The 20,131-nt window shown below is 36.5% G+C and overlaps 1 protein-coding gene across 8 annotated transcripts in view; it reads left to right on the top strand.

Moving 5' to 3' along the window:
* PTPRD (protein tyrosine phosphatase, receptor type D) overlaps positions 1–20,131 on the top strand; it is a 374,457-nt gene that overhangs the window by 73,681 nt on the left and 280,645 nt on the right. For all 8 annotated transcript variants that reach the window (XM_021379996.1, XM_021379991.1, XM_021379989.1 and 5 more), the window contains exon 2: positions 8,802–8,969. In XM_021379996.1, coding sequence (XP_021235671.1) covers positions 8,885–8,969 — 85 coding nt within the window. In that variant the 5' untranslated portion in view covers positions 8,802–8,884. The remainder of the gene's footprint in view (positions 1–8,801; positions 8,970–20,131) is intronic.

Here is a 20,131-nt window from a genome sequence, read left to right as displayed (position 1 = left end):
CTACTTTTTTGTTTTGTTTTGTTTTGTTTTGTTACTTGCTGTATTGCAAGCTGTTTCTTGCTCAGCTATTTCTAGGGGCTTTTTTGAGGGAAGAGAGAGGCAGAGGACTTTATTTAGGGCTGAGAGAAACAAGAGATATGTGACTGAAAGGTAGAATATGTGGGCCTTGAAGAATCTTCTGAAAATTCATTATTGACATTCTGTAGGACATTACTTTTGAATACTACCAACTTTTATAAAATGTTCAATTGTGAATCTATTTCTCATCATCTCTCAAATGAGCACATATATCCAACTTTCTTATTTGGTTTCTATCATAAAAATATTTGGTATCTATCATAAGAACATTAATAGCTTGTTCCAGTAAAGCATTCTTTATAGTATAGTTAGAAATATAGAGATTTCGAGTATGTCTGTTTTTTATTTTTCTCCTCAGTTATCTTCCTATTGTGGTGACTTTTACCATCTACACACGAGCTTTGAAAGAGTGATGTAATTGCTGGTGTTTGTAGCTTCTATTGCCTTAATAACAGTTCCACTGACTAGCTTAATTACTTTATGTGTACTGTGTGGCTTCCAGAGGTTAAAAATATACAACTGTAAGTCTACATTAGTTTCTCATATTTCCCCTTAACTCTTATACCATTGTCCAAATCACTGAATTTAACCTCTGTCTTTTAATGTATTAACAAGATAGCCCTTGGTTTCTTCATACCTCTTACTGTTCCTCATTTCTGTCTTTATTTTGCCCCTTTATTTTCTTTCTTTCTTTTTTTTTAATATGCATTGGGAACTTACATATGCATTCCTCCTAAATGCCCGAGCCAGCAAACTATAGACTAGATCATGTATACTTACCATTACTATTTATCCACAAGAAATGAAGAACTTCTTAACCAGTAAAATTTAATTTTTTTTTTTTTCAAAATTCTGGAAGCTGTAATGCACAAATTACTTCTGAGTGGCATTACATTCCACTTGAAGGATGATCTTTTCTGGGGAAAATGTTAAATTATGTGGGCTTTGGGGGTATTGTTTTGCAATTTATTAAATTAGTGCATCCCTAATGTGACAATAGGATCAGATAACAGCTAAGTTCTTTGAAGTTAATCCTTAAAGATTGAGTATACCGTTTGTTTAGCAAAGCTTTTCTGCTACTAACAGCAAAATATTTTTGGGGGTGCTTTGTAGTCACAGATTCTCAAAATAAAGTGAGTTAACACTCTTATCCTCTGATGCCAATACACTGTAAATGTCAAAAAATGCTCTTGGATTGTTAGATTGTTTGTAATAGATTTTATTATGGAAATAATTTATTGTTGTTCTCAGTTGCTTTTACCAAATCAAATACAAGAGGTCTTTGAGGACATAACCTTTAATTTCTACCTGAAAGGGGATGAGGTATCAATTCTGTAAAGCATTTAAAGTGGCCATTCTAAGTCGCTCATTTCTACTAATTACAAATAAACCCTATTTTTCAACATATACTGTAAAGAAAGCAACATTTTCAACCATACTTCTGTCTCTGCAGAAGATCTTAACAAAGGATTTTATTCTGTATCAAAACTGGCCTGTCAAAGTTAGGAGATTTGTTTGGTTACCTGAAAGTATACCAAGTGGTACTTTCCTTAGTAGAGAAGCTTCTAACAATAATATATATATATATATTAACTTTTAACTCCTTTTCAGAATGCATAATGCTACTTTTCCATTTTCCTTCGAGTATAATAAAAATACTGTGTGTAACAGTTTGTAGTTCTCATCTTCATTTCTCGAAAAGGGAAACTATGGACAACTATGTGCCATTATGTCATATCTTAGTATTGGAAATGCATAGTGCTTTTATTGCTTCAGGAAGTTTTTGTAATTTATTATTGAATCATTTTATAATGCCAACTACTTTTGAAAAATAGCCATTTCAGCTCTCCATCTCTTCCTCTAATACGATTGTATTGCCATCAGCAATGTTATAATAAAGTGCAGTCAGGCTAAACTAGCTGCAGCTGGATTACTGTCCTGTGTATACTGCAAATTCACTGTCTCAGTCAGTCATGCTTCAATCTGATTAGGCAAGAAGTATATTGGATAGAAGTGAAACAAAACTATAAAGTGAAAAGGAAAAAGAAAAGCCATAAAGGAAGAAATTGCAGAGTAATATAATAGAGAAAAGATTCCTTGCAATGTTGAAGTCAGATTTGACCTGTTATCTTCTGACTTGTGAATATATTTCTAGCTTTATTTCAATATCTGCAGTACCCAGTATGGTTCAACTACACAAGATCCTAAAGACAAGGCCCAAACTCTTTATTTCACAGTATCAATGCTGTGAGGACACAAAAGAGGCCAAATTCTTCTAAAACAAAGGTGGCTCTTCTCTTGGGAGTGTCTGATAAGTATGCAGTATATAGCCTGCAGTTTTGAGAAAATTTTGTTACGTGTCTCAGTTGCATATCCTAAAGCAACAACGCATATCACACAGTAACAGTGTTGTTTGAATAATGCAGTAGACACTGACAGATTTGTGGGTTTTTGGTATTTTTGTTTGTTTGTCGTTTTTTTGTTTGTTTTTGCTTGTTTGGTTTCTTTTCTTTTTGGAATAGTATGTTGTGAGGGAGTAGGCAAAGGAAGGCTGACTAGCTGTGAAAAATAGCCTGATGATTTGGTTTTTCCATTTTTCTTCTTTTGAAACAGAAGACATAGGCAAAAATCAGTCTGCATAAATTTTAACATAGAAATAGTAATTGCATTTGTTCTTGAAACAGACTTTGGAGGTAAATAATTCAAATTAACTTGATAGTTAGATTTATTACATTATAGGATAGCTTTTGTCTCTTCCAAATGTGGAAAGATAAATATTCTAAAAAACGGTTGATTTCTCTGTGTTTCAATTCTGTTGTTTGAGAAAGAATGTATTAAATTTAAAATGTGGGCAAGGTTGTAACTGAGCTATTTCAGAGTAACCATAAGTAAGTAAGTAGTTTACAGGATTATTAGCTGACTGGAGTCAAGTCTTGGGAGTATTAGCAGACTCTGTGCTTTTCAGGCAAACATCCTTTCTTTTGGTGTGTATATTGATTGCTTAAAGACGCAAGAAAGAATCCTGACCCACATGCCAAAATTTCCATTGACCTCAGCCAGTCAAGGTCTTCAATCATATAAAGCTCTGCAGCATAACAAATCAGTTTGGCCTACCAAAAATACATTAGAGATGATTTTACTCTTGTGTAAACAACCTACTAGAATGCAGAATGTTGTTAATTTTTGGTGCACCCTGGATAAGGAAAGTTCTTACAATCTGTAGAAGTGCCTGCTATGTCAGAGAGTTTCTGATGTTGAGATAAGTGAGAACTTATGAGCAGGTGTTTTATAATTGATGATAATTTAGAACATATAATTTTTAAATTGTTTATTATAAGAAAAATTCCATCAGTCACTGCAACTCAATGGTGTTTTAGTGTAGTCCAAAGGCTTGCTTGAGATCAGAAACCTGCTGTTCTAAGTGAGTCATGATGGAATAAGTGTAATAAAGAAATTCAGAAATGATAGAGGTATACTGTTATTCAGAAACTGATAAGACTAAGGTTTGGAACACCTAGAATAGCTGTCTGTTAATATTTCTTGATCATGTGCTTGTGTTTTGGCTTTTTTAATTAAAAAAAATAAAAATAAAAAAATGAAGCATGGAATTTCTATAGCATGTCAACTGTGAAAACATTATCATGTTTAATCAATAGAGCAAATTAAATGTAGAACTGTGGAAAATACATTTTATTCCATTTAAATGGCATTATTTTACCCAGAGGTATTTCTGAATTCCTCTTGGTTAAAGAGCTTATGTACAGCTTAATTTTATGGCTTTTTTGTTTGTTTGTTTGTTTGTTTTGCCTATTCTTTCCAATAATGATTCAGCTGTCAGGCTTTTTCAGCCAAGACTTGTCTATGAAATCTGTTTATTTTCTTCTATAAGGAGGGTTCTTAGTTGATATGCAAAGATTTGAAATATTGGCACATGTTTCTTGACTTGATTCTAGTGATGTTTCAAATTTCTCATTTGTATCTCTTCACTTGCATATGTATGGTATTAGAAATCTGTGGCTAGGGAATTGATACAAATTTGGATTGTGGGTTTGGTGAATGAAGAGTAGAAACAGAATGTCAGTGCATTCTTCTGTTTCAATTCTTGCATGCCAATTCTTACAGGATCAGTATTATTTAAAATAAATAAATAAATAAATAAATAAAAAGCTGGTTTCTGGTTTGCTTCCCATGTGCCTTTTTTCAGAATTTAAAGATGAACTGCACATCTTGTACTAAATAGCACAAGCAAGAACTTGTATCTAAACATTCCTGTATTCCAAAATTTTGTAATGCTGTCATGCATAAACTTTATTTCCATTCCTCTCAGTGTGTGTTATGACTTCTTTTTTGTTTGTGTTCAAGTCTCTTCCATGAGACTGTGTTATCAAGCATGTACATGCTCACTCAGGTGTGCAAAGGTGAACAAATCAAAATACATGAAAATAAAGGAGTTTTATAATTGTTACCATTTTCGTTTTAAAATTTGCCTCCAGGTAAATGTTTTCTGTAACTTTGACCTTCTTGGAACAGAGGTCATCTCTTCCTGTGTACTGAAAGATTACTGTCAATGGAGAAATAATCAAACTGCAGAGTGGTAGCTCATTGTTCAGATGTTTCATTCATGCAGCTAAGGAGAAGTGGTGTGTATGCCACTGCCCTGGTGCTGTCATCTGCCTTGTTCCCCTGAAATTCTTCTTTGTCTCTGCACTTAATAAGGGAACATGTAATCTGATATTTACATATTTGTTAATGATAAATATATTAATTAATTCCACCCTTTGGTTTCACTCTTGTATTAAAAGCTTGATTGTCTGAGGAAAGGCAGCAGAACACCTGTTTTGGGGAAAAATAGTAATTCAGAAGTAACTCCTTTAATGCTTTTTATATTCAAAGTAAGAGTCTTCTTTATGACTTAATACAGCAATAATTTATTTATGCAATTTCTGCAGGAATTATCCTAAAGAAAACCATCTTGTATTGTTTTTGTAAGAGCTGTTGATCTCTTCACAGCTAGTGTGATCCATTTTCTATTAGGAAGAATTCTCATCTTTTTGCACTTGTGTAATATGGATGTTTTAACAAAGGCTGCTAAGAGAGTACCATTCTGCGTGTTCATCCTGAGAGACAGACAATGGCTTTTTGAGGAAGAAACTAGTATAAACCCATTCTACAACTGCTGTATGTGTTCTCAGTGTCTCTGGTACTCTACCCTTGATGTAACAAGCCACCGTCGGGAGGAAATGCAAAAAAGAAGAGAATATTTAGTTTAAGAATACATTTAGATGAACTTTTAACTTTGGAATTGTGAAGATAACATGTATTTACTCCTTGTAAGGAATTGTTTTAGTTTTCAGAAATCAGCCAAGTGTAGACCTAGATATAAACTGATTATCAGCATTAAGTTTGGCACTGTTGTCTGTAGCAGTGTCCCTGGCTGAAATGAATTTTATTTTATTTTTAATGTAAATCTGAAGCAGTTGTTTGGCCAGGCTTGATAGAATCATAGAATCATTAAGATTAGAAAAGACCTCTAAGATCATCTAGTTCAAACTGCCTGTCTCTTATCTGGCTTCTGTCTAGTGATTTCAAACCACCATCTGCATGACTCTATGAACAGAATATTTTCAACTCATTTGAAAGAAAAGGGATTAAATCTACTTTCTTTCTTCAAGATCTTGTGTTTACTTGACCTAAAATATCAGAAGACTGGAGGCAGAAAACAACAGGCAGGGTCTCCTGGAAACTTTATTAGTATGTTAATCAGATTAGCTAAAGCTATGACACTCAGGAACAGCAAAAAAGGAAATACTGAGGGTTTTGGAATGCATAATCTGAGTGATAACAAATATCAACTTGAAAGTAGTGACAATGAGTGCAGTATTCCTTCATGCATCTATGTGCATTTACAGTGAATGAATGGTCTGTGTTTTCTTTAATTAACAACAACAAAAAAAGGGTTCATTTTTATTCTCAACCTTTTCTGTTTTGTGGAGGAAAAATGTGCATATTCACAAATCACAGTCATGAGATATTTAAAATTCCTTTTTTTTTTTTTTTTTTCTGGAGCAGGTAGCTGCTTTTCTACTAGATACCACATTTACTACTTAAGTGGGAGTGTTTGGAATGTGAGAAAATAATCTCCAGTGCCCTGTTAAAAAACAGTTGTGTAAAACAAACACTTTTATGAACACCTTATTTTTCCCTCCTCTACTCCCCTCATTAATTATCAGTGTTGTTTCCTCTCCACTTCCTCCCCTGCCAAAGGGAGCAGTCTATGGTTCCAACACAAATCTTAGTATCTGTCATGTTTCTGCTCTTCAACTTCATGCATGTCAGCTAGTGACTTTGCATGACAATTAAAATATAAGATTTTGTCCACAAGTCAGTTTCCTTTGGAGTTAGTTTAGGTCTCTCTTGCAACTCCTGCATGCTAGCAGAAGCAAAATCAAAATTATCTCTTCCTTGAAAGTTCATTTCATACATCTCTGTCTTTGTCATAGCACTGGAATCATTCTGTAGCAGTTGGCTCTGATACGCTTGCACAGACACAAATTGAGTCCGACAGGACTGATGTCTCATGGACTTTGCTGTCATTTGAAATGCTGGCATGAGAATGGTAGCAATGAGTGGGGGGAGCTGGTGCCTTCAGCACTTTCCCAGTGAAGATTTCTTAGATTTGAATTTTTTGATAGCAGAAGCTGATTCAAGAGAGAATTTAACAAACGAGATTTATAACACCAGTAGTTTTCTAACAGCTGCTCATATCTTTTCTTCCTCCTAGAAGAGATTCTTTGAACATTGCACTGTACTATAAAATGGGCTCTTTATACCACCCACAAATCTGTAAGATCTATCTAGTGGAATGGCAATTAGTATAATTTTTCTCCTCCCTTTTAGTTTTTATCTTCAGTGCTTGGAAAACACTCATGCATGGTAATGAAAAAGATAGTATCTGCTCTTCTAACTGTGCTTAAGCTAAAATTCACACTTGCCAAAGTTTCTTTGTTGTAGGCCCTTGGAAAAGTGCAATTAAATTTCAGTGTATATCAGTGACAATCACAGAATCATAGAATCATAGAATGGTTTGGGATGGAAGGGACAGTTAAAATCATCTAGTTCCAACCTCCCTGCTATCAGCAGGGACATATCCCACTAGACCAGGCTGCTCAAAGCCCCATCCAGCCTGGCCATGAAGGATTCCAGGGAGGGGGCATTCCCAACCTCACTGGGCAACCTGTTCCAGTGTCTCACCACCCTCACAGTAAAGAATTTCTTCCTAATATCTAGTCTAAATCTACCCTCTTCCAGTTTAAAACCATTTCCCTTCATCCTGTTGCTACATGCCCGTATAAAATGTCCCTCCCCAGCCTTCCTGTAGGCCCCCTTCAGATACCGAAATTACACTATAAGGTGCCCCCTGGAACATTCTCTTCTCTAGGCTGAAGTGCCCCAACTTTCTCCGCTTGTCTTCATAGAGGAGGTGCTCCAGCCCTCTGATCATCTTTGTGGCCCTTGTCTGGACCTGTTTCAAACAGCTCAATGTCTTTCTTGTGCTGGGGGATCCAGTACTCCAGGTGGAGTCTCGTGAGAGCGGAGCAGGGGCGCAGAATCACCTCCCTCAACCTGCTCATCACACTTCTCTTGATGCAACCCAGGATACGGTTGGCCTTCTGGGATGCAAGTGCACTTATGTTGAATCTTGCATCAGCTGACACCTTGGAATCCTTCTCCTCAGTGCTGCTCTCAAGCCATTCTGCATCCAGCCTGGATTTGTGCTTGGGATTGCCCTGATCCAAGTGCTGGACCTTGCACTTGGCCTTTCTGAACTTCATGGGGTTGACATGGGCCCACCTCTCAAGCCTCTCCAGATCCCTCTGGATGGCATAAAAATATATATCCAAATAGCCTGAGTTGTCAGGCTATTTGTCGCTAGTATTTTTATGTTCTTTAATTTCTATGATTGCTGTGTGATGTGATAACTTTATACCAAGCAGAACACTGCTTTTTAAAGGCAGGTACTTGAGTTGTAGCTCTTTCAGTGTATCATATCCAATTGTGGATTGCAGTAAATGAGGTGGAGCAAATTGGAATCTGATCCTTTTATTTAATGCTGGATTTTTTTTATTTTTATTTTATTTTATTTTATTTTAATGTTTAGCATAATTCACATATGTAGAGGAAATCACAACAGGAATTTTGACCCCCATAAATTGTTCATCTATGCAGTATGCTGGCATTTGATGTCTGTCTTTAAGAATACCTCATGAAGTAGATTTAACCGTGTTATTCCTATCAGACTTCAGAGCATTAGGTTTCAGTATGCTGTTTGCAAATGGACTTTTATTCTGTTTACTGAATCCATTTTGAATCCCTTCTTGCAATGTGAGTATTCCAGTGCTGTATTATATACTTCATTAAAAATGGCAATTCATGTGATTCAAATGGTGCTGTGGAGTAGAAGACAATTCAGAAAGTGACAGATCCTTGAATTCAGTAGAAAAAGTACACTGCAAAATATGTTGGAGCACTACGAACATATACTGCACATTGCATCTTTTCATATACACCAATAGCCTGAACTGAGTTCCTTTTCTTTCATTCATACCCTTTTGTCTGTTAAAACATTTGTTTTGCCCCAAATTGCAAATGTTGAGAAAAAAATATGGAATTTCTAATGTGTACCTGCTAATCATATTTCTCTATTTCTTTTATCTGTTCCACAGGCTCTGAAAATATTTCATCTGAAATTTCAGACTGGACAGACTCGCAGTGGCTTCTAAGCCAGTGAGAACAAGGCTGCCAAAGCATGCTGGTGCCAAGCTGTTGGATGATGCACGTAGTCAGGCCAGTGGTGGTGCTCCTGTGCTTGCTACTCTATGCTGATGCTGAAAGTAAGCTTGTTGTTCATTTGTGCTTAAGTCTTGGCCAGGATGAACAGCTTTGTTTCCCTCTGGTGTTTACTATGGGTCTCTGAATGAGCCTCCTTTTGATTAATTCTTAAAACACTGTAAGATACTCTCTAGATCACAGCCAGTATTTGAAAAGGATTATTTATGCTACTTCCTTACTATTCTTCATCTAAAATCCCCTTTTCTTAAGCAACTAGTAGTCCTGCTCAGATGATGAAGACTATTGCCATAAAGTTACAAAGTAGAAACAAAGACCAGCTTTGCTTGACAAACATACATTAGATTCCTTTGATAGGTCTGTCATTCCTTAACTATTTATTTCTTTAGTTTGGTTAAAAAGAAAAAGCACACCTCCCTTCCAAGCTGCTGCCCCCCCCCCCCCCCCGGGCAATTAATATTCAGTGCAATTAAAATTCCAGGTCTTTGTAACTACAACAACAGCTGTTGTAATTTATTATTTCTGACAGCTGTTGTGGAGTACAGTATCCAAACAAATCATGCAGAACTGACAACTTAGTGGCTGGCTTAAATATGTGACAATTCACTTGGAAAAGGGAACTATGTTCACTTGTACTCAAGGAAGGGGGGAACTTTTGGATTTTGGTCAATTAGTTTGACTATTAATGAGAAGATAATGTCTTCCTTTTAATTGGTGAATCATTAGGGCTTTCTTGTCTACACGTGTTCTTTCTCCCAGCTGCCCTGTGGCTTCTTGAGAAATAAAGTACAAATGCAAAAAGTCAGATTTACTGTGGATTGACTGTTGTTCAGTTGATGTGGGGATATTTTTCCACTAGATATTTGTGATTCTGTACACCTCTCAGTAACTTCATTACAACTCTGACTTTTGAAGACTTTTGTGCTTTTCTATGCATGTTTATAAAACAAAGGAGCAATTGCATTAAATAGTAACACACACACAAAAAAATCAACATCACTTACATTAGGTAAGTCAGTTCTAAGTAAAGGCATGTTAAGGAGTTCCTTATCACTCCACTTATCACCTACACTCTAGATATACTAAATTATAGCAATGGAAGAGACACAAAATCTTTAAAATTCTATCCATAATAAGGCTATTCTTAAAACTATAGTAATATGAAAGTTAAAATAAATGAAAAAAAAATGAACAAAATATACATATTTGTAGAGTACTGACAGTTGAGATTCTGTGGTATCTTTCCAGGTAGATAATAATCAACTGGGATAATTGTGTCTAAGTTGAAGGCAAGGACATTTTAACAATATAGCCAGCAAATAATTAATTGGGAAATGGGCCCAAGTGCTGGCAGTTTCTGGAGTAGTAGTATACTACATATTTTAAAAGTAAACTCTTTCCTTAGGAAATACAGGTTTTACTATCTGGTATACCTTTTCTGCTTCAGGTAATAGAACAGCCAACCTCCTGTAGACTAGAATTTAATTATTTTTCTGTTGTTATCAAATAATTCTTGTTTATCAATTATCAAAAAAAGATGGTCAGAACCCAGAAGATCCTTTGTTAGTTCTATTCTTTTGAGAAAAGGATATAGATTCAATAATTGTATTACAACAAACAGAACATTCCCTCTTTCATTACTCTTTTTTTTTTTTCTGTGGGGAATAAAAGTAGGTTTTTTTTTAAGAATAGTGTAGCATTTACTTTAAAAATAACTAGTCTATATAACTAACTACTCACTACATAATTTAAGAAAACTATTGTGGTTCTTACTAATTTTAAATAAAATGAAACAAAAAAGAAGTTATCTTTTATCCTTTGCTGTTTGTCTTAGAAGAAGGACTTCCTGGTGTTGCTACAATTGATGGAGTCTCATACAGAATATATATTGTAAAATGTATGAAGAACAACTTATTTTTGTGTGAGAGGTACTCTCGTTGATAACAGCCTGGACAAAAGGTCTGAAATAGATACTAAGAAAGAGAGAAAATGACATACCAGTAAATATTAATTAATTGAGGGGAAACTAACATTTTTAGAGAAAGACCTTAATATTTTTACTCTTTATGAAGCTAGTGTGCTATCCCAACTGGAGAAAAATGCAAAAATCTCTTCACGATAAAAGATTAAATTTCTTGCTTCCATATTTTTCTCAAGAAGCGATGATAAACATTTTTGAATGGAAGTGCAGTTTCTAGAGTAATCTGTTGACTTAATACTTTATTTGAATTTTGAAAGGTACATTTCTATGGACCCTACCTGTTTTACTATTGCAAAGACTTTTTGCCACTTGGGTAGTGATGCTTTTAAGTTACATTAGTGACTGTAGAAAGGGAGTGAGCTTGAGGTAAGTATTCACTTGAGGTGAATATAAAATGGTCACTTATACATAAGGCTTTTATCTAATTTCTCTCTCTCTTACTGTATGGGAAAATCTCCTTTCTATTTTCTTCTTACAAATGCTAAAAAATTTTACTGAGTGTGGAAGTTGCCCAAAATTTTTATACGTCAATGTACACAATTTTTACAGGAAGAACTCTACTGATTTTTCAGCTTCAAACATGCTTTTATACATTCATTTCATTTCCAGCGTTTGGAAAAGGAGGTAATTTAATAACAAAAAGAAAAGCTAATGTAAGCTTTTGTTCACTTTCATTGACTTGGATTAAATTCCAACTTAAAGTATGTGATACATTTAGTACTAGCTAACAAGTTCTAATACTGAATACCATTCAGCTTAGTCTATTACCATATGAGACTCAAGAAAGACTGTTGTTGTCAAGCAGTTGATAAGCTTCAAAATTGCATGGAGGTTTATTTATGTACATACAAGTGTCATACATGATATGGTATACGTTAAGTGGTGTGCCATATATGCATTTATTGGGCTATACATAGCACTGCTTTAATGGCATGAACTGTCTGTCTTACTAGTTTAAAAGAAGAGTTTGTGGGGAGTCATAGTAATATTTCACTCTTGCACACTTTATTTGGGAGATATGCTGATCTTCCACAAAACAATTATTTTGAGGGCTAGACGAGAGCACAGCTTTCTGCAGTGTGGACACACTTCTAGAAAGATGCGTAATTTGTTCTCTCGATGGATTTCCTGAAGACTTGTGGGAAAGTTCCTGCTCTGTTGGAATTGGTCTACCCTCCACATTTGCAGATACTACTCCTGTTTTCATAGCTCTTTGTATAAGGATTCCAGACCCTAGTGTTGTCCAGGGCTGCTTTTGAACTTCTTCATAAATAGTTGGCAAGACTACCTAATTTCCTTTCAGTAAGGAGAACATATAGCAAATGAGACAAAGGGGACAAAAAATTGTCTTTTTTTTCCATCTACACGTAAAGGCTGTGTCTTGATAAGGAACAGAATGTATATCCTGACATTTCTACTATATTATATTATTTTCAGGATAATTGGAAATAGATAATGAAATCATGCTCTTCTCATCACACTGTGAAATCACTGATGTGTGAAATCCAATAACAAGACTACTTACTGGTCTTGAAGAGGCTTCTAACAGTATTATTTAGTACTTCATTTCTGTTTAAATGCTATTCTCACAGCTGAAGGAGGGAATGAGAATTGGTTTTTTTACTTCATCTTTGTGAAAGACCTCAAACTTTGAAATAGATTGACACTAGCTGATGAACTTCCATGTAGCCTTCTCTCAGAGGAATGCAATATAAAAATGCCAGAAAGTCCTTCCCTAGTGGGCTCGATGGGGATGTCATGCCCTTCGTGTGTGTGGCCAAGATTTGATTCTGACTGTTAGAAAAAAAATATTTATACTTGACTAAACAAAATAAGCAATATTTAAAGGTAGCAAAATCATTTTACTCTTTTATTTCTAGTCAAGCATATGTAACCTTAGAAAGTGTAAAATCTCAAGTAATATGATTTTTTTTAGCTGTCTTATTTATATTTTGTAGTTGCTATGCTTTCTTTGAGAGGAGGTCGCAGAATTTGCTGAAGAAATAAACGTTTGTTTAGCCTTCTATTTGTGGAAGTACAGCCTGCTAGTTTAACGTATTTATCACTGGATGCCTTGCTCTCAATAGTACAGATGGCAGCTGGGTTAAGACAATATATATCTACTGAAAAATTAGTAATATCATAATATTTTTCATAAGAAGATAATGTTTTTCTCATATTTTCTAAATTAACTGGTAGAGTCTATTACCTAGTTTGAAGCTTTCTGCACATTTATCCATTTGATAACATTGATAACATTTGAACATAATATTATGGACATACAAATGTCATACATTATACGGTATACATTAAGTGATGCACCAGATATGCATTTATTGGGCTATATATAGCTCTGCTTAAATGACGTGAGCAGTCTGTCTTACCAGTTTAAAAGAAGAGCTTGTGGAGAGTCACAGACAGTCTCTGTGTTTCAGAGATCATTTATTTAACAGATTTCTGTTCAAACTATAGAATATGATATTCTCTCTCTTTCTGACCTCTGTAATGATGAGATATCAAGTCACTGAATTCAAAGGAAGGTGTTCCTTGTAAGATGTATTTTTCTGGTCTTTCCTCTTTTGAATACATTTGTATTAGTAGAATCAAATTCATTTCTATGGATATAGTGCATCCTACTTAGTGATTTTAGCAAAGCACACAGGACATGTTCTGATAATTTTCACCACTCTCTCCATCCCAAGAAAGAGTTCTACATTTTCTGCTACATTCCAGTCTTTTTTTCTGTTTTTTTTTTTTTTTCATTCTTGGTTGCGTAGCTTCTGTTCTGACATTTTGCTTATGCTGCTTCGTTTGAGATGATGTTTTAGAAGATAGCCACAATTAATTCTTCATTCAGTAGAAATGGTTACAACTGACAGTAAAAAGGCAAACACTGATCATAAAGAATATATTTGTTGTGTATTAATTCCATTCCCAATTGTTTGAACACTTCGTTCATGGCTCCAGAAGTGTGTGTCAGCTGTCATGCTGTCTGATGGAAAACTCTTTAAGATTTTTTGTAGACCAGGATCTGGAACAGATAAACTTTGCTGACAGGCCAGTGGTAACTTTCAACAAATGCAGGGACTGAGACTAATTCTTTTCTAAACAGAATCAGAAGGTGATAGTTTGGTATTGGTGGAATCAAATGTAAGTTTGTTTTTTTTTTGTTTGATTTGATTCCTTCATTTAGCTTGGCTTTGTTTATCAAAGAACACCTGTTTTTTTACTGGTAGCTGATAGCATTACACCCTTAAAACTACTTGGCATTGTTCAACAAGGCAAAACACTCTCAGGCAGACCACATTCAAATCTTTACTTGTAAAGACTACTATGTGAACTTATAGGTCTTCTAAAATGATTATATGACTGAAACTAATTATCCTGTAGTAGAATTTGCAACTGGACATGCATGGCTTACATAAAAAAGCAACTAACCAAAAAAAAAAAAAAAAAAAAAAAAAAAAAAAAAAGCCAAGCGACTGTTTTCCAGGGTAGCTGTGTAAGTACTATTTGCAGACAGGCCCAATATGGAAACTGTTTGCTTTATTGTATGTGTGCTTGTGATAACCAGGACTAAATTTATTTCAGATTCAGATTTAAACTCTGACAAAGAGATTACTTCATTGCTTTCAATTGTAGCAAGAGCAAGAACTGTAAAATTAAAAAATAAAACGTAAAGAAAGGAGCTGTATTTTAATGGCAGAGAATGGGTGGACAGTACCACATTATTTAAGTTAATGTCAAGTGCAAACAGAAACTGTTTACAGTGTAACTTCAGTATGTGTGCTATTCCCTTTAGCATCAGTTAGTTCATCTGTCCAGTCAAGTAGTCAGTGTTATAAATATTCCTTTGTCAGAACAGGCTAGGAATTCCTTTCTGTCTGGGTCTGGTACCCTACTTAAGAACATTTCCGTATATTTTAAATTTATTTTTTTTAATGTTCAGAAAAGCACATATAATAGTAGTCTGAATATAGGAACAATTCATAAGGAAAAAAACACGGAGATATGTAGAAATGTTAGATATTTGGTGATTATTCACACAACACAAAAACTGCTGAGTTGGTTTAGGATATCTTCACTCCTTATTTGAGGTTTTACTCTCAGTGCCTGAAATGGTGATAGGAGTGTCCATTTCCACAGTGAATTTCTGAATAACAGATTCAGCAAATCATACAGTATTTGAAAGTGTATGGAAAGATCACCATCCATTTTTGTTTCTAGTCTTTCAGGAAACTCCCTCCAAAATTACTTATGTATGAGAATGCATTCTGTAAATACTAGACTCTTCACCAGCTTCACTGCCCTTCATTGGGCTCACTCCAGCACCTTGATGCCTTTCATGTAGTGAAGGGCCCTAAGCTGGACACAGGGACACAGGATTTGAGGTGCAACTTCACCAGTGCTGAATACAGGGGATGATAACTTCCCTCATCCTGCTGGCCACACTTCTGATACAAGCCAGGATGCCATTGGCCTTCTTGGCCACCTGGGCATACTGCTGGCTCATATTAAGTTGGCTATCGTGCAGTATCCTCAGGTTCTTTTCTCCTAGGCAGCTTTCCAGCTACTTTTTGTCAGCCTGTAGCATTCCATGGGGTTGTTGTAACCGAAGTGCTGGTCCTGGCACTTAGCCTATTTGAATGCCACACAGCTGGACAAAATGCATTTATTTAGCCTATTCAGATTCCTCTGCAGAGTGTTCCTATTCTCAAGCAGATCAGCATTCCTGTACAACTTACTGTCATCTGCAAGCTTACCGAGTGTGCACTCAATCCCTTTGTCCTGATCCCTGATAAGAAAACCGTGTGTGTCCAACCTTCAATCTGATTTAACGCTATTCACTACAACATTTTGAACCAACCGCTCAGTAAGTTTCTTAACAAGTGAAGTGTATGCCCATGAGCAGCCAGATTCTCTGGGATAATGCTGTGGGAAACAATGTCAAAAGCTTTATTAAAGTCTGGGTATGCAACATCCACAGCCTTTCCCTCATTCACTATGTAGGTCACCTTGTCACAGAAGGAGATCAGCTTAGTGAAGCAAAACCTGCTTTTCATAAACCCATGTTGATTGGGTCTGGTCACCTGATTGTCCTGTATGTTGGCACTCAAGAAGAACTGCTGCATAACCTTCTCTGGCACCAAGGTCAGGCTGACAGGCCTGTAGTTCCTCAGATCCTCCTTCTGGCCCTTGTTGATGGACACCATACTAGCTAGTCTCCAGGCACATAGAATCTTTCTATACAGACAAGACTGATGATAAATGATGGAAAGTGTATTGCTGAGCACTTCCATCAGCTTCTTCCTACTCTTTGTTACTTCAGCCTTTTTCTCGTTCTTCATCACTGTGATTCCTTACATATCCAATAGAGATATACCATAGCCTTCCTTTTGTTACTAATATATTTGTAGAAGGCTTTGTTATTGTCTTTAGTGGTAGGAGCCATATTAAGCTCCACCTGGGCTTTGGCCCTTCTAATTTTCTCACTGTAGAGCCTCACAACATCTTTTTAGTCCTCCTGAGTGGCCTACATATACTTCTAAATGTCACAAACTCTTTTTCTCCCTGAGTTCTAGCCAAAACTCTATTCAGCTAGGCTGGTCCTATTCTCCTCTGACTTGTCTTTAAGCAAATGGAGATGGCCTACTTCTGATTCCTTCAGATTATCTTCTTGAAGTATATCCAGCCTTCATGGATTCCTTTGCCCTTCCAAAGGATTCTGTCAACTGGTCTCCTAGCCAGGCCAAAGTCTGCCCTCCAAAATTCCAAGATGGAAGTTCTACTTAGCTCAATTGCACTCTTCCAATGATTGCTACCACATTTATTTTGCACTTCAAGGAGAGTCCTACCTAGGTCTATTTTTTCCGTGCAATAATTTCATACCTGCTTTAGAAAAATATGCAAAGCAATTGTTGAGAATATTTGTGGATGGCAACTATATTGGAGAGAAAAGTAATTATTTGGACTCCTGCTCTAGAGAAAAGTTATGTATTCTAGCAGCAATAAATGAAAAGTCAAACAGCTAAGAATGAAAAATACAGTCCAGAATAGAGGTATCTTTAAATGGTATTAAATGATTTTGAGATGGTTAAAAGATTTTAAAAATAAACTAAAAGTTTTTTTGTGAAAAAGTCCTTGTGCTACAGTGCAGCAGTAGTGTCTACCACTATATTTTGACGCATAAACAAGGATGAAGTAAATGTAAGTATCAAGGCACCTTAAACCTGCATATATGGGCCTACTGAGGTTAATAATGTATGCAAATCCTAGCCCTGGTTTCTCATTAATGTAATTGTTGACAAACTGGAGAAAGCATAGGGAAGTGAAAAATGTGGATTCATGCTCGGGAAATATTTAGTAATTTTTTAGCAAATTAAGTTTGTTTATAAAGATTACTGAAAGGTTAAGTCAGCTGTTGTAGGAAATTTTTTATGTACAGAAGAAAGTAACTGCTATAGACAACTTTGCTGAATAAGTTTGAGGAGAATTTAACAGTAGTCAAAGAATTGTAGAATCACCAAGTTTGGAAAAGACCTTCAAGACCATCCAGTCCAACTGTCCATGTACCTTGAATATCTCCCCACTAAACTACATTCCTTAGCACAACATCTAAGTGTTTCTTGAACAGCTCCAAGGAAAGTGATTCAACCACCTCTCTGGGCAGCCCATACCAGCGTCTGACCACTTTTTTGGAGAAGAATGTTTTCCTAACATCCAAACTGAAACTACCTGGGCACAGCTTGAGGCCATTCCCTTTAGTCTTATCACAGGTTACTTGAGAGAAGAGGCCAACACTCACCTCACCACAACCTCCTACAGGTAGTTTTAGAGAGCGATAAGTTCTCCTCTGAGACCCCTCTTCTCCAAACTAAACAATTCTGGTTCCCCTGGGCACTTCTCCTAAGACTTGTGCTCCAGACCGCTCACCAGCTTCATTGCCCTTCTCTGGACACCCTCCAGGGCACAAAACATAACGCAGTACTTGTGGTGTAGCCTCATCAGAGCTGAGTACAGAAGGACAATCACCTCCCTAGTCCTGCTAGTAATGCTATGTCTGATACAAGCCAGGGTGCCATTAGCCTTCTTGGCTATCTGGGCACATTTCTGGCTCGTGTTTAGCCGATTGTCAACCAACACCCCCAGTCCATTTCTTCCATACAGTCTTCCAGCCACTCTGCCCCAGACATCTAGCATTGCATGGGATTGTTCTGGCTGAAATGTGGGACACAGTATGTGGTCTTGCTGAAGCTCATAAAATTGGCCTCAGTCCAACTATCCTGCCTGTCATGATCCCTCTGTAGGGCTATCCTACTCCTATGCAGACTGACACTTCCTCCCAGCTTGATGTCATCTGCAAACTTATTGAGAGTGCACTCAATCCCCTTGTCCAATTCATCAGACAAGATATTAAATAAGACAGGCCTCAGTACTGACCCTTTGGGATCACCGTTTGTGACCAGACACCAGCTGGACCTCCAGTGAGTTCTTTACCCAGCAAAGAGTGTACCTGGATAGATTGCCAGCTTCTGCAGGAGAATACTGTGGGAGGCGGAGTCAAAGGCTTTGCTGAAGTTTAGGTAGACTACATCCACAGCCTTTCCCTCATCTACCAGGTAGGTCACTCAATCATAGAAGGAGATCATGTTGGTCAAGCAGGACCTGCCTTTCATGAACCTATGCTGGCTGGGCCTGATCTCCTGGTCACCCCTCACATGCCATGTGATCTCCCTCAAGATGATCTGCTCCATAACCTTTCCGGGTACTGAAGTCAGGCTGATGGGTCTGTAGTTCTCCAGATCCTCCCTACGACTCTGTTTGTAGATGGAGTCACACTGAATCCAATCCTCTGAGACCTTTCCATTGACCAGGAACACTGATAGATTGTGGAAAGTTGCTTGGCAATCAGTTCCACCAGCTCCCTTAGCATCCTCAGGTGGGTCCGATCTGGCCTCATGGACTTGTGGCAGTCCAGGTGGACTCTTAACTGTTTCCACCTGAATCATGGAGCGTTTATTCTGCTCCCCATCTCAGTCTTCCAGGTCAGGGGATAGAGTACCCCAAGGATAATTGGTCTGACTTGTAAAGACAGGTGTAAAGAAGGCCTCAAGAACCTCAGCCTTTTCCTTATCCTCAGGGAACATGTTTCCTACCACATCCAGTAAAGGATGGAGATTCTTCTTAGCCCTCCTCTTACTGTTAATATATTTGTAAGAAACCTTTTGTTCTCTTTTACCCCAGTGGCCAAGTTGAGTTCAAGCTGGGCTTTTGCTTTTCTAATTTTCTTCCTCTATATCCTCAGCCAGTTCTTTGTACTCTCCACAAGTTTCCCATCCCTTCTTCCACGGGAGGTAGACTCTTTTTCTCCTGAAGGCTCAGCAAATGTTCCCTGTTCATCCGAGTAGCTTTTTTTCCCCAGTGCTTCATCTTACGTCATAGGGGAACAGCTTGCTCCTGTGCCTTTAAGACTTCCTTCTTCAGGAGCATCCAGCCTTCAAGCAGTTAGTTCTGGACAACTACAATATGGATTGGATTGCTGAAGTGACAGTTTGCTAATATATATCTGAATTTACTCAGATTAAAAACTTTAAAAAGAATATGGTATACTCATTATAAGAGTGACAAGGATAATCCACTTGAATTCTTTGTCTTCAGATGTACTTTTTATATGGAGAAGAGTAACATGTCCACTGACCTTTCTCAATATCAGTGGTCTGATGAAAATGACTTAAAGGTTGTACCATCTAAAAATGTTTGCATTATGCTGAAAAATAGACATAAATTGCAATTAAAAAAGACCTTTCAGTGAAGATGACATTCCATCTACTTTATTATGTCCAGTTTTTCAGATTAAGTGGATAAGAATTCCCTTAAAATTAAATATGGTCTATAGTTTCTTTTTAAATTAAATGTTTCATAATAATTAATTCAAACTTCCTTAAAATAATTAATCAGTACACTAATTAGGGAATAATTTAATACTAAAGGTGTTTATTAAAGCTTTAATTACTGTAGGAAAAAAAATATACTATTCCTTTTACAAACCTCAATAAATGCTTTTAGTCATTGGCTTCTTAGCAAACAAGCTGCTTGAAAAAAATGTCTTCTTATCACTTAATGTTTTGATAAATGTTTATTATTTGGTGATCAGCTCTTAACAATATACCAAATTCAGTCATTCACGAAGAAAGATTTTCATCAATTTTTTCTGTCAGAAAACTG

This window comes from Numida meleagris, chromosome Z, assembly GCF_002078875.1.
Source record: "Numida meleagris isolate 19003 breed g44 Domestic line chromosome Z, NumMel1.0, whole genome shotgun sequence".
NCBI lineage: Eukaryota > Metazoa > Chordata > Aves > Galliformes > Numididae > Numida > Numida meleagris.
Note: the sequence above shows the minus strand (reverse complement) of the source record. Positions and strands in the feature narration are given on the sequence as shown.